The sequence below is a fragment of the Condylostylus longicornis genome, unplaced genomic scaffold (genome assembly GCF_029603195.1).
Source record: "Condylostylus longicornis isolate FDR11 unplaced genomic scaffold, ASM2960319v2 ptg000013l, whole genome shotgun sequence".
Taxonomy (NCBI): domain Eukaryota; kingdom Metazoa; phylum Arthropoda; class Insecta; order Diptera; family Dolichopodidae; genus Condylostylus; species Condylostylus longicornis.
Window position 1 is genome coordinate 17,520,562 of NW_026577982.1, and position 18,402 is coordinate 17,538,963.

At 25.3% G+C, this 18,402-nt stretch overlaps 1 protein-coding gene across 2 annotated transcripts in view; it reads left to right on the forward strand.

Annotated features, from left to right (window-relative positions):
- LOC129605368 (homeotic protein ocelliless) overlaps positions 1–11,923 on the forward strand; it is a 64,741-nt gene extending 52,818 nt beyond the window's left edge. For both annotated transcript variants that reach the window (XM_055515079.1, XM_055515080.1), the window contains exon 4: positions 7,697–11,923. In XM_055515079.1, the coding sequence (XP_055371054.1) occupies positions 7,697–8,917 (1,221 nt within the window). In that variant the 3' untranslated portion in view covers positions 8,918–11,923. The remainder of the gene's footprint in view (positions 1–7,696) is intronic.
- Positions 11,924–18,402: the final 6,479 nt, after the last annotated feature.

The following is an 18,402-nucleotide window of genomic DNA, read 5'->3' on the forward strand; positions in this document are numbered from 1 at the left end:
TGCATATTTTTCAAATTTTTTAATCTGCTTAAATTGAATTGTTATATATACTTACCCATTTTGTGTTTTTCTGTATTTCTCAATTGTAGATTCTTGAGTTTCTATATACCATATTTTAGTGCTTTTGTACATTTCTTCCTTTTTCACGTAATCAGCCTTAAAATAATTAAAACGTTTAAGTAAAATAAAAAAGGTGCTCTCAATCTTTTGTATTAAAAACAAAATCTATTGTTTAAAAGTAAAATTCTTTTTGCAAATAAACATAACTAGTATGCGCTAGTTTAAAAGTACATACTTGTTAAAAGCATTTTTGAGTAACAAAAGAATATAAAAATTAACTGAAAAGAGAACACTACAATTACAGCAACAGCAGCAAGAAATTTATTCAAATGAATTACAATGATTTGAATCCACAAAAAGTAAAAATAAAATTTACCTCAATATTTTAGTAGAGATTTTTAAATTTTTAAATTTTTAATAAGAAATTTACATATCCTTTGGCAATATCAAAATTTTAAAACATCTATGTACATTACTTTTTCCAGTGTCTGTAAATTGCTTTTTTAATGCAAGAATAGAATTTTTAACAATTATTGTCAACTGAAATCTTTTAAGTAAACATTTCAGAAAAAATATATTTTGTAAAAAAACAGAAAAGAGAAGCAGAAGTGCCCATGTGGAAGTTTACAATATGCTAACGCATTCATATATTATGATACTTTTACATGGTAAATTTCACAATGTTCAAATAAAAGCGTTAAATGGAAAGAATCTAACAAAATAATGACTATTTGATACCACAATTAAGAAGAAAACCGTTATAAAAGTATTTCGAATGAAAGCAATGGGTAGTAATAGAAAATTAAGTTTATTTGCATAAATTATTAAAAATATTTTTGTATTTTCCGAGAAATTTAAGGAAAAAAAATAAAAATGTAAAAAAAATTAAAGGAAAAGGTGCAGATTCAGTGCCCTTACGCAGCATTCTGAAATAAGAACAAAATCCTTTGAATAAATGCTCGAAGTTATTATGTAATTGTTTGTGTAGAGATATTCTTTACAAATATAAAGTCCCATAGATATTTGTTAAAAATATAATTACTTCATTCAATTACAACGGTCTTATATATACGAACTTTGAAGCACATTTCCAAAAAAATTCAAAAAGGGATGTTTTACTTATTTTACTTCTCTCTTCGGCGTCGGATATTCAGCTAAGAGAAATTTTTTTTATTATCCCAACTCTACTATAGTTCCTCAAAATTTTTAAAATGGCATTTTTGGCAATCATAAATAGTTTTGGAGTATTTTTTAAAGGAAAGGTGCTTTCTTGCAAAATATAAATTCATACGAATTTATTCAACGCATTGTTACACTAGGTATTGTTTACATAGGTGTCCAATAAAATTGTTATTATCATTACATTTTTTACATATTTATATTTTACATGTATTCATTTACAGTAATCAGGAGAAAATAATATGATTCCTTTTTTTTTTGGTTCCATTTTATGCAATAACGTTGTTACACACTTTTCAAAAAGTATTGCAAAACCGAAAACAAAATAAAATTTTCAAAAAAATTCATTAATCTATAGATCACAAAATATTCTTATGAAAACTGTAAAATGAATAATGAGACCTATTTCAACAGTGCGATTGTTAAATATATTGAAGATCAATATTAACATCCAAATATTTGAAAAATAAGATTTCATTTTGATTTAAGAAAAATATTTTAGGTACGTAATTTTTGAAATTAAAAAAAAAATACAATTAAAAAGGACATTCTAGATTCATAGATTTTGTAAAATTGTAAACAAATATTAATGTAAATATTAAAAACAAATTTTGAAAATCATTCTTTTATTATTCTTGCATACCAAATTACATTGTATAAAACTGTATGACAGCTTGTTTGCACTCATTTCATCCTTCAATATTAACATTATTGTACCCTAGCTCTTCTTTTTGTTAAAAAATTTATAATTTCTATAAAGAAAATTATAATATGCTTTTCCAATTTTTATCAAAATGAAATATTGAGGTATACATGTACCTTAAATTTTGTTTAAAATAAATAAACAAGGACCTTTTGTCCTTCCTCTTATAAAATTCCACTCTTATAAATGTAATGCATTTCTCGATATTTTTTTCTTATTATTATTTTTTCATTCTTTCGAAGGTATTGAATTGGAAACCCCATTAAAAATTATTGCAATTATCAGTTTATACCTATACAACAATTGAAATGTCATCATTCAATTTAATATTATAAAAAGAAAAAATAAATATGAGCTGGCAAATTGTTCTTTAAAGATTCATTAAATCCCCCTTACTTTTACTATTCAATTTGTTTTGTTCATTTTATGAAAATTTGCTAAAAATTACAATAGGGGCAAACACAAAAATATTAATGTTACAAATATATAAAAGCAATAGATGTGTTCATACATACATACATATATATATTTACATATCGTAAATTTGAGATGCTTTTGTTGTTATGTTTAGTCAAAAATAATTACATTGATAGGTTCTTTCAGTGTGAAATTCGATGAATATATAGGTGAAGGGACTGTATGATATTATGAAAATTTACACTAAATATACCTTTATACATAACAATTATATATTGTACTTGGTAATTATATTGGAGGAAAAATATGTTTTCTTTTCATTTTACAAAATAGTTTAAAATTATGGTTTTGGTTCAGAGGCGGTTTGATATTGCTCATTTATTGATATTTTTATAATTTGCAGCAATTTCTTTTTAAAATTATACAAAAAATATCTCAAGTAAAATATTATTGACAGATGAATTGTTATACATCTCAATTTATTTCAAAAACATTTGAAAAAATGAAAGGAATAAATTTTGTAGATTTATACAGCATTTTTGTTTATGACTTATGATGTTGATTTCACAATTTAGAAGTAAAACTTTTCATTTGTCCTTGTTTTCGAAAAGTTTACATTAATTTTGTGAATATTTACTTGTAAATGCGCTTAAATTGTTTTCTGATATTTTACTAACATAATGAATTAGGTTATAATAATAAATAGGAACTTCATACAAATTTGACAAATTATTTATTCTATTCAAATTGAGTATTATAAATGGGACATTTTTGAATATTTGATTTGTCGACTAATTATTCGCTTTTAAAATTACAAATTTCAGTCAAAGAAAAATTTGTAAAACAGTAAAATTTGGTCATTTTCTAAATGTATTTCGTTTTCGAAATTTGCGCTGATTATTCTCCAAATAAATTTTAACTAACATATATATTTATAAATAAATGAGTTTATACAGACAGATATAATCTTAAAAGCACTTTTTTTTTCAAATATTTTTTGAATTTTATTTAAAATCCTATTTTCTTTTCCGATAAATAATTTTATTTAAAAAATCTCATTACCATAACATTAAAAAACAATTTCGTTTTTCTAATTAAATTTATTCATTTATTCTTGAGATCTTATTTTCTGTCTACATTTCATAAAAATTTTGGAATTGGTTTGTTCATGTAACAAATTGTATTCTGTACACCCATATGAGTCTATATGAATACATACATACATAAATATATTTGTGTATTTTAGATTCGGCAATCTATTATTTATTTCATTTTTCACACGACTCCTTAAAAAAAATAAAAAAATGTCCTTGATTTGTGATTTTACTTTATGTTTTTTCATCTTTAAAATCTCCATAAAATTGTAACATTTCAATTTGCCTTTGCATAAAATATTTTGTTGAAAAAATACAAGAACGTTGACATCTTAAGTATTAGAGTACAAAAAAATACATGAAACGCATTGTTTATTTTCATTTCAATCATCGTAGTCATCATAATCATCAACATTATCACTTTAGCCACTACTATACTACAAAAGTTTTAATAATACTCGAAGGGAAAAATCATGCTGATAATTCAGTCATTATTGTTTTTTGTTTTTGTTTTACAAACCAAATATTTTCTTATTCAAAAAAGGACCTTTTATTTTTATACGTACGTACGCAATCACTCAAAGTTACATAAATAAATAGGATGGAAAAAAAAATTAATGTACGTTAAAAATAATTTTGCGGGAGGCTTTTAAATAATATTGAAAACACCACCCAATAATATTTATATATGTAAGCACAAATGCGTCTGTATGTATATAGTAATTGTTACTCACAAATCCATCCATTCAGATTTTAGACAACCCTAATTTGTTTTCAATTTGAAGTTGGTTTGCATTTAAGGGAAAAATAACAAATTTTTTCTTCTCGATTATATTTTCACTGTGAAGATAAATGTTTTTATTAAGTTCTTAAAAAAAAAATATTAACCCTGAACGAACTACAAGTCTACTTTATGATTAAATAAATTTAAATTATAAATTTTTATAATGTTAAGTTAAAGCTTAAAACTGAAACCATTTGAGAAACAATAATTTTTACTTCTAAGATTTAGTCATATGATTATCTAAGAACTTTAGGTAAATGAATTTTTCTTGTTCAGAGTCGCGATAAGGTTTAATGGGTCCAAAAACATCTTTAAATCATTTTAGGTGAACACTTGCTATCAAATTTTATGGTTCATTTTAAATTAAAATGTTTACGTGTTATATTTTAATAAATGTAGGAATCTATTGTAATAATAGGTGCTTTCAATTATCTGTTGTCTTTTCTTTAACCAATCGATTAACCCATTGGAATCATATAATTCATGACTATAATTTATAAGACATATCTTATTACTTATGCTTGTACATAATTATGCTTGTACACTATTAATTAGTCAAGAGCTAATACACAACTATGATAGTAAGTAGCATTAAATTCATTTTACACTGATAAACCACTTCTTCATCTGCCCAAAAATTTAAATATCTTATCATATTTTTACCCCATAAAAAAACGACTACACATGGGTAATATATGTATGTAACTACTTATATCTAATAGTCACCAAATATCTTTAATATGATCCCTTTTCAATTTAAGATACTTTTATATGACAATAATGTGTTTTTTGCTTTTTATGGAATCACTTGCAATTCTAATGAATAAAATTCTCCCCCTTTAAATATCATTTTAAAAAAATAAAAATTCATAAGAAAATGAATTTTTTGATAAAAGGGCCAAATAAATCCCCACCTCCTTGAAGAGTATTCTTGTAGTTATTCAAAAGGATTTTCTACTTTTCTATGACGAATTAAAAAAAAAAGACAAAGTGAAAAATCGGAATGAAAATATCAACTTTGATTGTGGGCTTACTCAGCCATTTGATTGAATTTATTTATTTCTTTAATGATTTACTCACAGTCTTTATTCTCAAACACACTTCATAGTAGATGTATTCCTTTAATTCTCATTTGCTTCCTTATATGAAATTCGCTTTTACGATGGGGTAAATGGTAACACAAGTGAATTAACAAGGCATATCGAATTTCATTATTTGCGCTCAAATTACTGAATCAAATCAAATTGTTTTGATGAAATTTGATTATACTAAATTTAGTTTGTTTGAAGATGGGAATGAAATCAAATCGGTAATTTTATTCCTCTACATTATGGTATTTTAATTGATTTTATGAGAGAAAAATAAAGGAAATTTTTTTTTTTTTGAAAAAAAATAACAAAAATTTGATTTTAAATTTTTTAAATATTTTTAAAATGCATTGAAAAAGACCGTAAATATTAGAAAAAACTTGTGGGTTCTTTGTCTATTTGTAAATTGGTAAATTAAACGGAACATGAAATGGTTTAAAAATGATATTTACTTGTCAAGTGTCTATTTGTTTGATGTAACTGTTAACAGGTTTGAAAAACTTTTAAAAATGTAGTCTTTGAGATTTTGTCTTTTTTAGTTGATGATTCAACAGAGAAGGAATTCTTCACTCAAAGTTTTATGTTTGGTTTTGTATTTAAATTTTTATTTAAATAAATTCAAAAAATAGTTGTTTTTCGAATAGGTTAATTTTGAAGTATTATGCAAAATACTTTTACTCCGACTGTATTTATATGCTAGGGTTTTAGATTTTCTATTCTCCCAAGCATTTTAAAACAGAAATCTCTGGATTACTCTGATAATTACGAGTATAAATGGAATAACAAAAATAAATAAGAAAAATTTAAACTAAATAACGAAACAATTAAAATTTTGCTTTCCAAAATTTATTGGCAACCTCCATGTTTAAAGCTTACGTTTTTCACAAAGTTAAAAGAAAAATTAATATTAAAACTTTACACTTGTCTAGGAGGCGTTAAATTTTGTCATTGAGAAAACCAAAAAATATCTTTTGATATTCTTATCTTTTTGATACCAAATTTGATTTGGAAATTGAATCATTATCTTTCCATTGATCAAAGAAAACGTTTAAATGAAAAATTATTTCCGATATCATCAAAAATCATTATCTTTAGAATTGTTCAAATTAAATTATGAATTTTAAAATTACAAGCTCTTGCAAATTATTACATCGGAATTAAGTAATTTTTTTGCCACATTTTTGGCGTGAATGGACAACAAAAAAAAAACTAAAGGGAAACTAAATTTATTTCATATTCGAAAACATCCTTGCAATAGAAAATGTGAACTGATGATAAAGAAATGTAAGTATGTAACAAATATAAGGGGAAATTGAATAAAAAGAGAATGAGTGAAAAGTGAAATGTTCTAAATGTCACTTGAATAAACATATGGGGTCCTAAGTAACCAAACATTGTTGTCTTTTCAACAAAAAAAAACAAAAAATTTTGTCATGTAATTTGTTTACAAAATAAACAAAGTTCTGAAAAATTAACAACAGCTATAGTTTTCAAATGTATCAACAAATTTTACGAACCCTAAAGTAAAGTAGTAGAAAAACTAGTTTTGTAAAAATAATCATTAAATACTGATATAGTTTGTTTTTGATTCCTAATACCTTGATGTACGGTATTTCAAAAGTTAAATCTTGGTAATACGTTTTCAAATTGCAATTTTCAGTTTCTAAAAGTTACTTTGGGCAACCTTGTCGAAATGAGAATGCTTTTGAGGCAATACTCCAATATTGTACATTACATTTTGTTTTACTTACTAAGCAAAAAATTTCTATTTCACATATAAATAAAAAATAGACTTCAGAGCCTAGTGTTAAATACCTTTTATAATCTGAATTTTTCGTCACTTTGTTCTAAATTCTTTTCGTGTTCCTGTTTTTTTTATAAACATGTTTGCACATAATATGTGTATATATAAATTCACTACGTATAAAAATATGAGTATTTTATTTGAGTAATATTTTACCATATAATCAAGACTTTGCGAAAATTTATCACAGAAAACATCTGGGCTTTAAATATACATTGCCTCTTTGACATGTGATGACAGTTTTTTGCGTGTAGTTCTTTTCTATAGGTTGTTTTTTTTATCTAGCAAAAAGGATTTTTTATCACACAAATTTTACCAAACAATTTCAAAATAAAAACGACAAAATATACACTTTTTTATAAGGAAAGTCAGTATTTTCTATTCTTGGGGACGAAATAATTTTTACGAAATAACCATTAAAATAATTTTGCAACTTTGACGTCTTGTTTCAGATATTCTTTTCTCAAAATTATCCTCGTCTTCAACGCTTGTTCATTTTATATTTTTTTTTTCAACTTATTCAATATAACATTTTGTTTAATAACAATTATTTATTCTTAATTGCAGGTTTGGTTTAAAAATCGTCGTGCAAAATGTCGGCAACAATTGCAACAACAACAACAGTCCAATAGCTTAAGTGGTAATACAAAAAGTTCAAATTCTAGTAATTCATCATCAAATCGTAATTCATCGAATAATAATTCAAGTAGTAGTCATAATAATTCATCATCAAGTGCAAACACATCATCGAAATCAGGAAATAGTGGAAGTAGTGGTGGTGTTGGTGGTCCCTCATCATCGAATTCAGGTAATAAATCAGCATCATCAAGTGGCGGCTCTAGTGGAGGCAATTCAGGGCCTGGTTCCAGTATAAGCAAATCATCGCATCATAACTCATTTTTAAATTCACATTCAATGAGTCATCATCATGGTTTGAATAATGGATCAGGATCAGGTTCATCCGGTAGTGGAACGACAGTTGGTGGTATACCACCAACGGGTTCTGGTTCAGTTAATCCACTTAGTTCAATGGCTGGTGCAGCTCCAGGTAGCAATAGTAGCGGCAGTGGCGGTGGCGGAGGTAGTGGTAGTGGTACTGGTGGAGGTGGGGGTGGTCCTGCTGGTCATAATTCATCACCTATTTTACCTACACCCGCCACCTCAGTTAGTCCTGTTAGTGTAGTTTGCAAAAAAGAACATTTATCTGGTAGTTCAGGATATTCAAGCGTTTCAGCAGCAACAGCCGAAAATTTACGTGCATATGATTCAATAAAAGACGAAATGGCTGCTGTAGCTGCAGCGGCCGCTGCACATCAACATCATGCTGTAGCTGCTGTTGCGGCAAACAGTGGTGTTTATGCTACAAATCCTCGTTTACTACAGCCTGGCGGTAATATTACACCAATGGATTCTAGTTCAAGTATTACAACACCATCACCACCAATAACACCAATGTCACCACAGAGTGCTGCACATGCAGCACAACAAGCTGCACAAGCAGCACATTCAACGCATCCCTATGTCTCTAATCATGAATCTTATAATTTTTGGCATAATCAATACAATCAATATCCAAATAATTATCAAACACCAAGTTATTATTCCCAAATGGAATATTTTAGTAATCAGAATCAAGTTAATTACAATATGGGCCATTCTGGTTATGGAGCTTCAAATTTTGGTTTATCACCAAGTTCATCTTTTGGCGGGTCAATGTCAGCGCAAGCATTTTCACAAAATGGTTTAGATTATATGTCACCACAGGACAAATATGTCAATATGGTGTAGGATATCCTCAAAATAAAATCGAAAGATCTATTTAAATCCGTATCAACAACAAATACAGGCTCATTACTGTCGCCATTGGGCTCAAGATCATCATCAGCATCATCATCATCATTATCACCATCATCAACATCATCAATAATTATGCCGTTGATGTATAAGACCTATAATAAGTTATTACCCACAAATTATATATAATAATTGGAAAATCGCAGGTTTTAAATATCTTTTTAAATATTGTTTGTAATAATCATGAGAAATCTGTTGAAAATGTTTAATATTTACGGAGGACTTAATGTTTTAAAATAAAAAATAAAAACGAAACCGAAAACTTTAAACTTTTTTCCAATCGTTTCTTATGTTACAAAAAAAAATATAAACATTTCATTAAATGTAATACTTTTATTTAATTTGTAAAAATAATAAAATATTTTAATTTTAGCATAAATTTAAAGGAAAAAGCAACATATCTCGAAAACGTATCACTAATAAATTACTACTAAATTAAAAGAAGAAGCAGCAATTTTTGTAAACCTGCGATTTAAACGAAAATTATAAGTGATAAAATATGTTTATTTCTAATTTTATTATTTATATTCTAATTATCATTACTAATATTATGTAATTAATTATAAAATTTAAAAACAAAAAGAATTATAGAATAATTGCAATTTGAGTAAATTATGAACATAAAATATGTTAAAGCTTGAAAAAATTTAAATGAAAACTGCCTTTATTTGTGCAAAATAATTGAGAAAAATATGAAAAAAAATAATTATAAAATAATTTTATTTTTTTTTACCCTTTTTTGGGCAAATAAAATTTAGAACTGAAATAGTATAAAGCAAAATTTAACGTGTGTATTAAATTAGGGGCGGCAGTGATTAAAATTAAAACACTGCATTCATTCACGCATAATATCAAAATATTAGTTCAGCAAAATTCAATTAGCAAATTTAAACCATTTATTGAAGTAATATTTCCAAGACTGCAAAGAAGATTTTTTATTACATTTTACAATACAAATGAAAAAGTGTTATCAATATGTATCGGTTTATATTTTAAACCTTTAACAGTTGCGTTTTACTTATTTAGAGTTCATGCTTTGTCACACGAGTATTAATCAAATTTTTAAATTAATTATTTTATATTTGAACTGTGTTGACCCTTTCCCTTATAACCATGCCGCTCCTGATTTATTCAGTCAAGAAAAGATTTTTTTCCATTTATATGTATTTTCGATTTACTGTTATTGAAAATATTAGTTTATAATTTGAATTCCAAAAAAAAATTGTAAATATTTATATAAAAATTAGAAATTAGAAAAAAAACATAAAACAAATTATTTTCATTAAAAAAATTTAATTATAAATAATAAATAGAAATTAAATCAGCGAGAATTAAAAATTTTCCAAAAGAAAAAACAACACATAAATAATAAGAAATTCCTTAATTTACTATAAATTATATTATATAAATAAATATTAATTATATGTATTGTTTAAATAATTTTTAAATAAAATTAAAAACATAAAAATAATTAAAATTTTTTCATTAAAATTTCACATCTGTAAAATATTCCAGTAAATATATTTTCCAAAAAAATAAAATTACAAAAAAAAAATTCCTAATGAAAAATTATTTAAAAATTTGTATAAAAAATAAAAGTTATAATACACTATAATTAACAAAAAAATGAACAAATTTAGAATATAATGTAAATTTAAAAAAATCATTTGATTCTCAATAAAATTTCATTTATATGATTGAAGAAAAGTCTATATATAGGAGAGAAAATGCCGATATAGAGCAATAAATAAAATACTTAAAACTATGGGAAAGAATATTAAGAGCAAATCCAAAGGAAATCCTAGTAATCAAAGAAAGCATTCAAAACGATTAAAAATTCAATAATTGAAAAATTCCTTTTTAATTTAATTTCAATTTTCAAAGTTGCTGTTTTACACAATTATTTTGTTTTTTAAACGAAATAACAATTCCAAAACACTTTACCAATCATTTGATTTTAGAAATATTTTTATAAAGCTTTTGGAAAATTGAAGGTTATTGCAAACAAGAACTAGGTCCAAAGCATTTGTTTCGCATTTGTGACAATTTTGTTAATGCATAATTTATTTTCCTAAAGTGATGAATCTTTCTTATAAGGATAAATTAGTTACATTTTCATCAGAAGGTCTTTTATTGATTAAATGAACTCCTAGTTTGCATTAACAAGCTGACAATTTAAGAATTTAGTTTGGTTTCACTTAGAAACTAATTATTTTTTAATTTATAAACTATGTTATGTACAAATATATCATCCTGGTACGAGTATTTTGTGCATTTAGTCTTCTTTCACATTTATTAAATTATACAATTGAAAACACTTACGTATCTAAATTACTCTAGATAACAGTTGCAGTGTAAATAATATTTTAGATTCAAATATGTTGCTTCCTAGGAACAAAAAGGTCCTGTATGTACTTATTTTATGTTAATTTTTTATTCCATTTAAGAACAAGATTCATGCTCGTTTAACAAATTTTGAAATTATTGTTCAATTTTTATTTCCAAAAAATAATTCTTTCCAACGTTATATTGAAAATCTGGCTTCTTAATAAAAACGGATTTTTTTTTCTATGATGAAGGTTATGATTATAAATTTAAATGGAAAATTATTATAAATTATATAATTTCACTTTATTTAAAAACAAAAAAAAATAATTAGTTAAAACAAATGATATTAAGAAGAATGAAAATACAAGAAGAAATCATGTACACAATGATGAACAACCACAGAAGGATGTCTAAACATAGTTAAGTTAAATATAATTATTATATAATCGATTGTTTGTAAAACATTCTTTGAAAATTCAAAAAAAAAAAATTCAAAAAAAAAATTCTAAATAAAATTTGTAAAAAAAAATAAAAGTGAAATTTTAGTTTAATGTTTAATGAAGAGGATATGATGAAGAAGAGAAATAATTGTATAAAAAATAAATAAAACAGAATTATATATCATTAAAAAAAATTTTTCTTTTAATTTTAAAGTTCGAATTCGATATCTGACCTTAGTTTTATTTGACCTTTACTTAACGAAATTGTGGCAGTATGACCATTCCTATGATGAAAATATTATTCAACTATATTGTCTTTACAATAGGAACATTGTACACATTTTCACTGCCACTTATAAGTCAAGGTAGAACGTTAGGATAGAAGACAAAAGTTTTAAAATTACTCTAATTTAGCAAATACAATTTTTCATACAACTGGAGATTGTTTAAATTTAATCTATTATTCTATTCGATCGACATTTAAATATACAACCATGAAAATAATATGACGTAGAGTATTGGCCATTACATTGGAGTGAGATTTTACTTTAGATTTATAGGTCTTAAATTAACAAACCTAAAATATCAACACAGTTATATTCAGTATCACGTTTAAAATATGTATTTATATAAAAATTTTCTTGTGGTTTTTATTTTGTTGGAATACTCCCCTTTACTTGGCTAGAGGTATGTGAATTACCAAAATTCTTCAAAAAGTAGTCAACACGAAAATATTCCGCTTCCAAGAAAACAACATGTTACCTACCTACCTACATAACTAAGAAAATAATAATAAACTCATCCCCTATTGAATTTGATTTAAATAAATAATATAAATAACAACCACACACAATCAATACTGTTGTGCGTTTGTAGAGATTTACGTCTGATATGCAACAACATACGTGGCATTCAAAATGTCATTTACAAAAAAACTTATTTTAATTGTTATTGCCATTGTATATAAATATTAATTTTCAATTTCATAATTTAAATGATATTGAAAAACTAATTCCCCGTTGTAATGATTACCTATATAAAAAAAATAAATTCACATAAATTTTGTAAAGAATATAAAAACTTTTTTGACCTTATTCACGCCGTATTAAGACCGAAAGTCGAAAAAAATTCTTCACATTAATTTTATCTTAATTTAAATGTTTGTTTGTTCCAAGTTTCATTATATGGTATATATTCAACCTCTTCCATTAATAACTTTCTTCATGTTCTTTTTCTTTGAGAGTTTTGTTAAAAATTGATATTTCAGTCTTTTTATATGGCTTTTCAGTTGATCACGCACATAAATTTAAATTTGAAATCCTTTTCAACCAGAATATTTCATAAACGATCCTCAAGCACTTATTTACTAAGACATGTGCTTCATTATAGTTTTGTTGGTTATTTGGCAAACTTATCATTATTGCTACACAGTGTCACAATTGTTTTTTTCTCTGAAATATAATTTTATACATATTCAAAAATTTCTTTCAATAACTGAGAAATATTTATGTTCGATGTTTGTAAAACCAATTTAGTATTTTAAATAAATCTGTGTGCTGAAAGTGTGAAATGCCAAACGGACGGTTAATTTTAATGGGAAAAAGTTTATATTTTTTAACTCGATTTCTTCACAATTGCATTCCTTTCCTTTTAGCATCACTATCACATCACTATCGTCTGAAATCTTTGTCATTCATATATTTTGTTGTTTTTTTGATTTCCAATTAACAATGCAAGCTAGAAAGAAGAAAAAAACAACTGAATTTGTCATCCCTCGTTCTGTTCTGTATTTTTTATGAGTTTTTTATTTTTGTCATTTAGGCTGACTTTAAATCCGTTCTAAGCCGGAAGTATTGCGCATGCTTTGTTAGATAGAAATTATTTTTTAACGTCATTTTTTACGTAACAAAAATGGGTACGAATTGTATGACTTTTATAAAATTCTTCTACACATTTGATAATTTTTTCTGATTTAATTTTATATAATTTAGCTTATATGTGCTATCTTAATGTGAAATAATAAATATAATACAAACATTTGATTCGCTCCCTTCAACTCGTAAAAAACAACTATTTGAACAGAAAAACATTTTGCTATACAGAGTAAATGTCTTTTTTTATATTTATTATTTTTCACTTTTATTATATGATCATTAAAAAAAGGAACGAAAATTTATACTGTACGGCTACCAGATATAAAAGGGAAGGGAAACGATCAAAATGATTTTTCATTCCTATTTGATTAATTTTAATAAAATGGAATCCAAACAATGAGTTTTATTCTTTTTTAAAAAAACTAAGAAAAAAATCCAAAATTTAAAATATGAATTGTATGTATGAAATATGTAATAAAAATTATAAAGGGAAGAATTTTTATATAAAACAGATTTTAAAATACAGGATTATAACAGGATTCCAATATTTCCTAGCCAAACTATTATCTAATTCAAACGAAATGGGGACAAAAACTGATTTTGTGCGTTTGTGTTGTTATGGATTTTATTTCCGGTTCTCAGTTGTACACGAAATACTTTGTATAACGTTTAAAAACTAAATTATTAATAAAATAAAAAAAATAACTTAAATCTTATAAATAATTATTTTCCATTTCCTTTAAAAATGCATTTAAAGATTTCGTACCATTTAAAGATCGTATGACGTATTTCAAGTAAAGTTACATTTAGGTCAATAAAATTCTCAATTGAATTTTAGTAATAATTCTTAATTATTGAAATTAATAATAACAAATAATAATTTATTACTAATCTTTAAAATTAGGTAAATTGTGTTTAAAAAGTAACTTAAAATCAGTTTGGGTTTGATTGTCATTTATAAGACCTTGTTAGCATTCATTTAAAGAAATTGCAGAGTTTCTAATAGTGCAAATATATAAACTAAATTTAATTATACAATAAATCGAATTAATTTCTGCAATTAAATTGTTGCATAGATAAAAAAAAAACTGATCGTAAATTAATAGACGTTCAATAATTAATAATCATATGCATATAAATTGTATTAAAATTGTAATACGCTTCTTAGACAGATTTTTGTAGTTCAGTCTTAACCCTTCAGCAAATAAACACATTAAGATTTTTAATTCTTTCCAGCGTTTGACTGTATAACTAAAATTTTCTGCTTTTAATTATAAGATTGGTTTTTAACTTAAAAGAACATTTGGCATTGTTAAAAAAAATATAAAAATTTTTTTCTTCAAAAAGCAAGTATGTTCATACGATGGAGAATGGTAGAATCGATAATTGAATTTTAATACATCAGAACAAACATATACACATATTTTTTTGTTTTTATATCCGTACGAACGCATGTTCGAAGGGTAAACTAAATTTGCCTTACCGTTTGTAACACTAAGAATAATGGGAGATATAGACTCAAGCGTATATTTTTGATCAGCGTCGAATTCTGAGTCGATTTAGCTTTGCATGTCCATTTGTCCGCCCGTCCGTCTCAACGATAACTTAGAAACTAATTGAGCTATTTCACAAATTTTTATTTTAGTAAAAATTTTTACAAATGATTTATTATAGTAAATGCCAGAACCCTATTTAAATTGAATATGATCGGGGTACTGGTTCAGGTAGCTGACATGCAACTTCAAAATTTATTTGACTGTATATCTTAGAAACTATAAAAGCTGTGGTATTGAAATTTCACACAAGCGAATATATTAGTAGGGCCAATGTGTTTGATAAAATTCGTTGAAATTGCTTGGCTCTTTCTGGTAGCAGCCATACAACTTCTATAGTAGTTTTGCCATATTTAAGAAAATATTGAAAACACAGTACTGAAATTTTTCATAAATTGATATGGCAATACGACAACTTAAAGTCACATCCTGTCTCATAGTCAACTATGGCATATTCACTCGCACATAGGATAACAAATTCGTACGGGTATCGCAGAGTTGCCACGGTCAACTCTACCTTTTCTCGTTTTAATTTGTATTTAATTTATCCGTGACAATTATTACCTTTCCTTAATAACTTTCTCGTATTTCATTATTCCCATAAAGTCTGTGGTGGAAAATATCGTAGGTATGGTCAGTAATTTTCATTAGAAGTTTAAAATTTCCATTTAATATTGATTTTTAATTTGATTGGCTTCATTATTATCGACATATTTTACATACATCATTATACATACATATACATATATAAAACAACAACAAGCTGTTAAAAATTAAAATTATCCTTTTTCGTTCTCTTCGATAAATTTCTTTAAAAAAAACTTTCTGTGTTTTAGCTATCTATATATTTGCGTGTCGTTTGTAAAAATTCTTGCGATTGTTATTGCAATTGAAAAAATTCGATTATAAAGCGTATCGTTGTAAAGCATATATTACAAAAAAAGAATGTTTATTTTCAAACTGACTTCAGCACTATATATATAGGGACAGCTTTTTTAGAAAAATCTAAATTATATAGGTTTGCTTATATTTGACTAAAAACTTTCAAATTAGCCAAATGTTATTGTTGCTCGAAGATTTAAAAAATTTTGCCCGTCTCTGCACACTATGAAATCAATTATGATTTCAAAAATTGATAAAATTAAAACCTAAAACATCGAGAAAATTTCTAAAGAAAAAATTAAATGGAAATGTGCTGGTTTTTTTTAAATATTTTAAGTACTAACGTTTCGAATTCAGTTAATAAATACAAAAACAAAGCAAAATATTAATACGTGAACGAACTGTAAAAGAAAATTAGGAAAAAATATTTGTTTTTTATTTTTTTATATGAACAAATGTAATCAATGTCCTGCGAATTCCTTGTTAAATATGCAAAATGTTATTATATTACTTAGGTTGTTAAACTTTAAGAAGAGAAAACGAAAAAACGAATCCTTTTCAATGCAACAAATAAAATAACAATAATTGACGAAAGCGAAAACTAACTGTAATTTTCCTGTTTTATGTTTTCCAAAATTTTTCTCAACGGGAACGTGTGGGGTTCCCGTACACAAAAGAAATAAATATATATACGTGTACCAAAGAAAAGACACAACTACATCAAAAAACGATTGTACAATTGTTTAACCAAATCCCTCCAACCTCTTATTTTGTTCTATTCAATCACTTCTTTGTACTATAAATTAAGTTGTAAATCCTTTGTATTCCTTGATTCTGTTCATCTTAAAGAAAAAAAAAACGAAAAACAAAATCATAGAAACTTATTAGAATTAAATTTGTCTATTAAAAAAAATTTAAAATGAGGAGAGCATATATAGAAAAAAAGAGAAATCGCACACATTTTGATTTGCATTATCCTTTTTTTTCTTCCATTTCTGTTTATTGGCATACAAAAGCATTTAGAATAATTATTATAATTATTTTTTTTGTAACCATTCAAGAGCATGCGATCATGTTTCAAATTAAAATAGTTGATTTTTCATATATGTACGTATATTTTTCCATTTTGTTTGTTTAACTTTAAAATCGGTTTAATAATTTGAAGATTTTCGTATATGCCTAAAATTATACTATTCATTAATTTACTTGAATAAAATATCTGATATCGTATAACACACGTGCAATGCTTTTCATTATTTTAAAAATTTAATAACATCAAGTAAAGGGGGAACTACTTGTGCAGTACTTAATAAAATGATTGTAAAATGGTTTGGTAAGAATGACGCTAAAATGATAAATCTATAGTTTACTATTATTAAACATTAATAATGAAAAACATAGTCAAATTCTTAACGTACTTTTAATTAGTTATACTGAATTAAAAAAAGGAACCTAATTAAAATTATTAGTTTTAATTTTGCATTAAAACCTATTATCATAACTTTACACTTTATCATAAAAATAAGCTTCGATAATTCTCAAACCATTTTCGTAAAGCTGAGATGTTGTTTTCAGTCATACAGCAAAATCTCATACTAGATTGAAAATTTCTTGTCGTAACACAAATTTGAGTATTATTTGAATATTATTAAAGAATCAAATTTCGAAATAATTATAAGAGAAAGTTCAAATATAACCAATTTTATTTAATATCCCAGGTGTAAATTAAAAATAAAAATTTATAATACATAATAATTTTTTTTAAGAACAAAGCAACATGCGAAAATCGAATCAGTAAAATAACTAAATAGGTATTACATTTATGCTGAAGCTATTTTATATTACTGTATAAGTGAATTCTATATATTTATACTACATTCAAGCAAGAGGATGTGCTATAGGACATTATTAGCAATACGATATGACACACACGCTTCACTTTTTAACTAAAATTTATTCTCACGACAAAAAATTTGTACAATTTTCGCCTTCCCAATCTTAAGAAACATTTGTATAATTGAAGGGTATTATAAATTTGTGACTCGATTTGCAAGAAATGGGCTAAGAGATATAGATCTCTTATAACTATGGAATAAGAGATATAGATGTTATTAGTAATATGTTTTTAATCAGCGTCAAATTTGGAGTCAGTCCATTCTAGCGTTAGCTCAAAAACTAATTGAGTTAAGTTCATCAACTTTTCATATATTATGTAATACAGTAAATCCAAAAACTATATTTAAATTGGATTGGATGAGAACTTGCGGAGGCACTGCAGTTCAATAAACTATAGAACTGCAGTGCTGAAGTTGCTGTATACGGCTTTTATTTTCCGTAAAAGT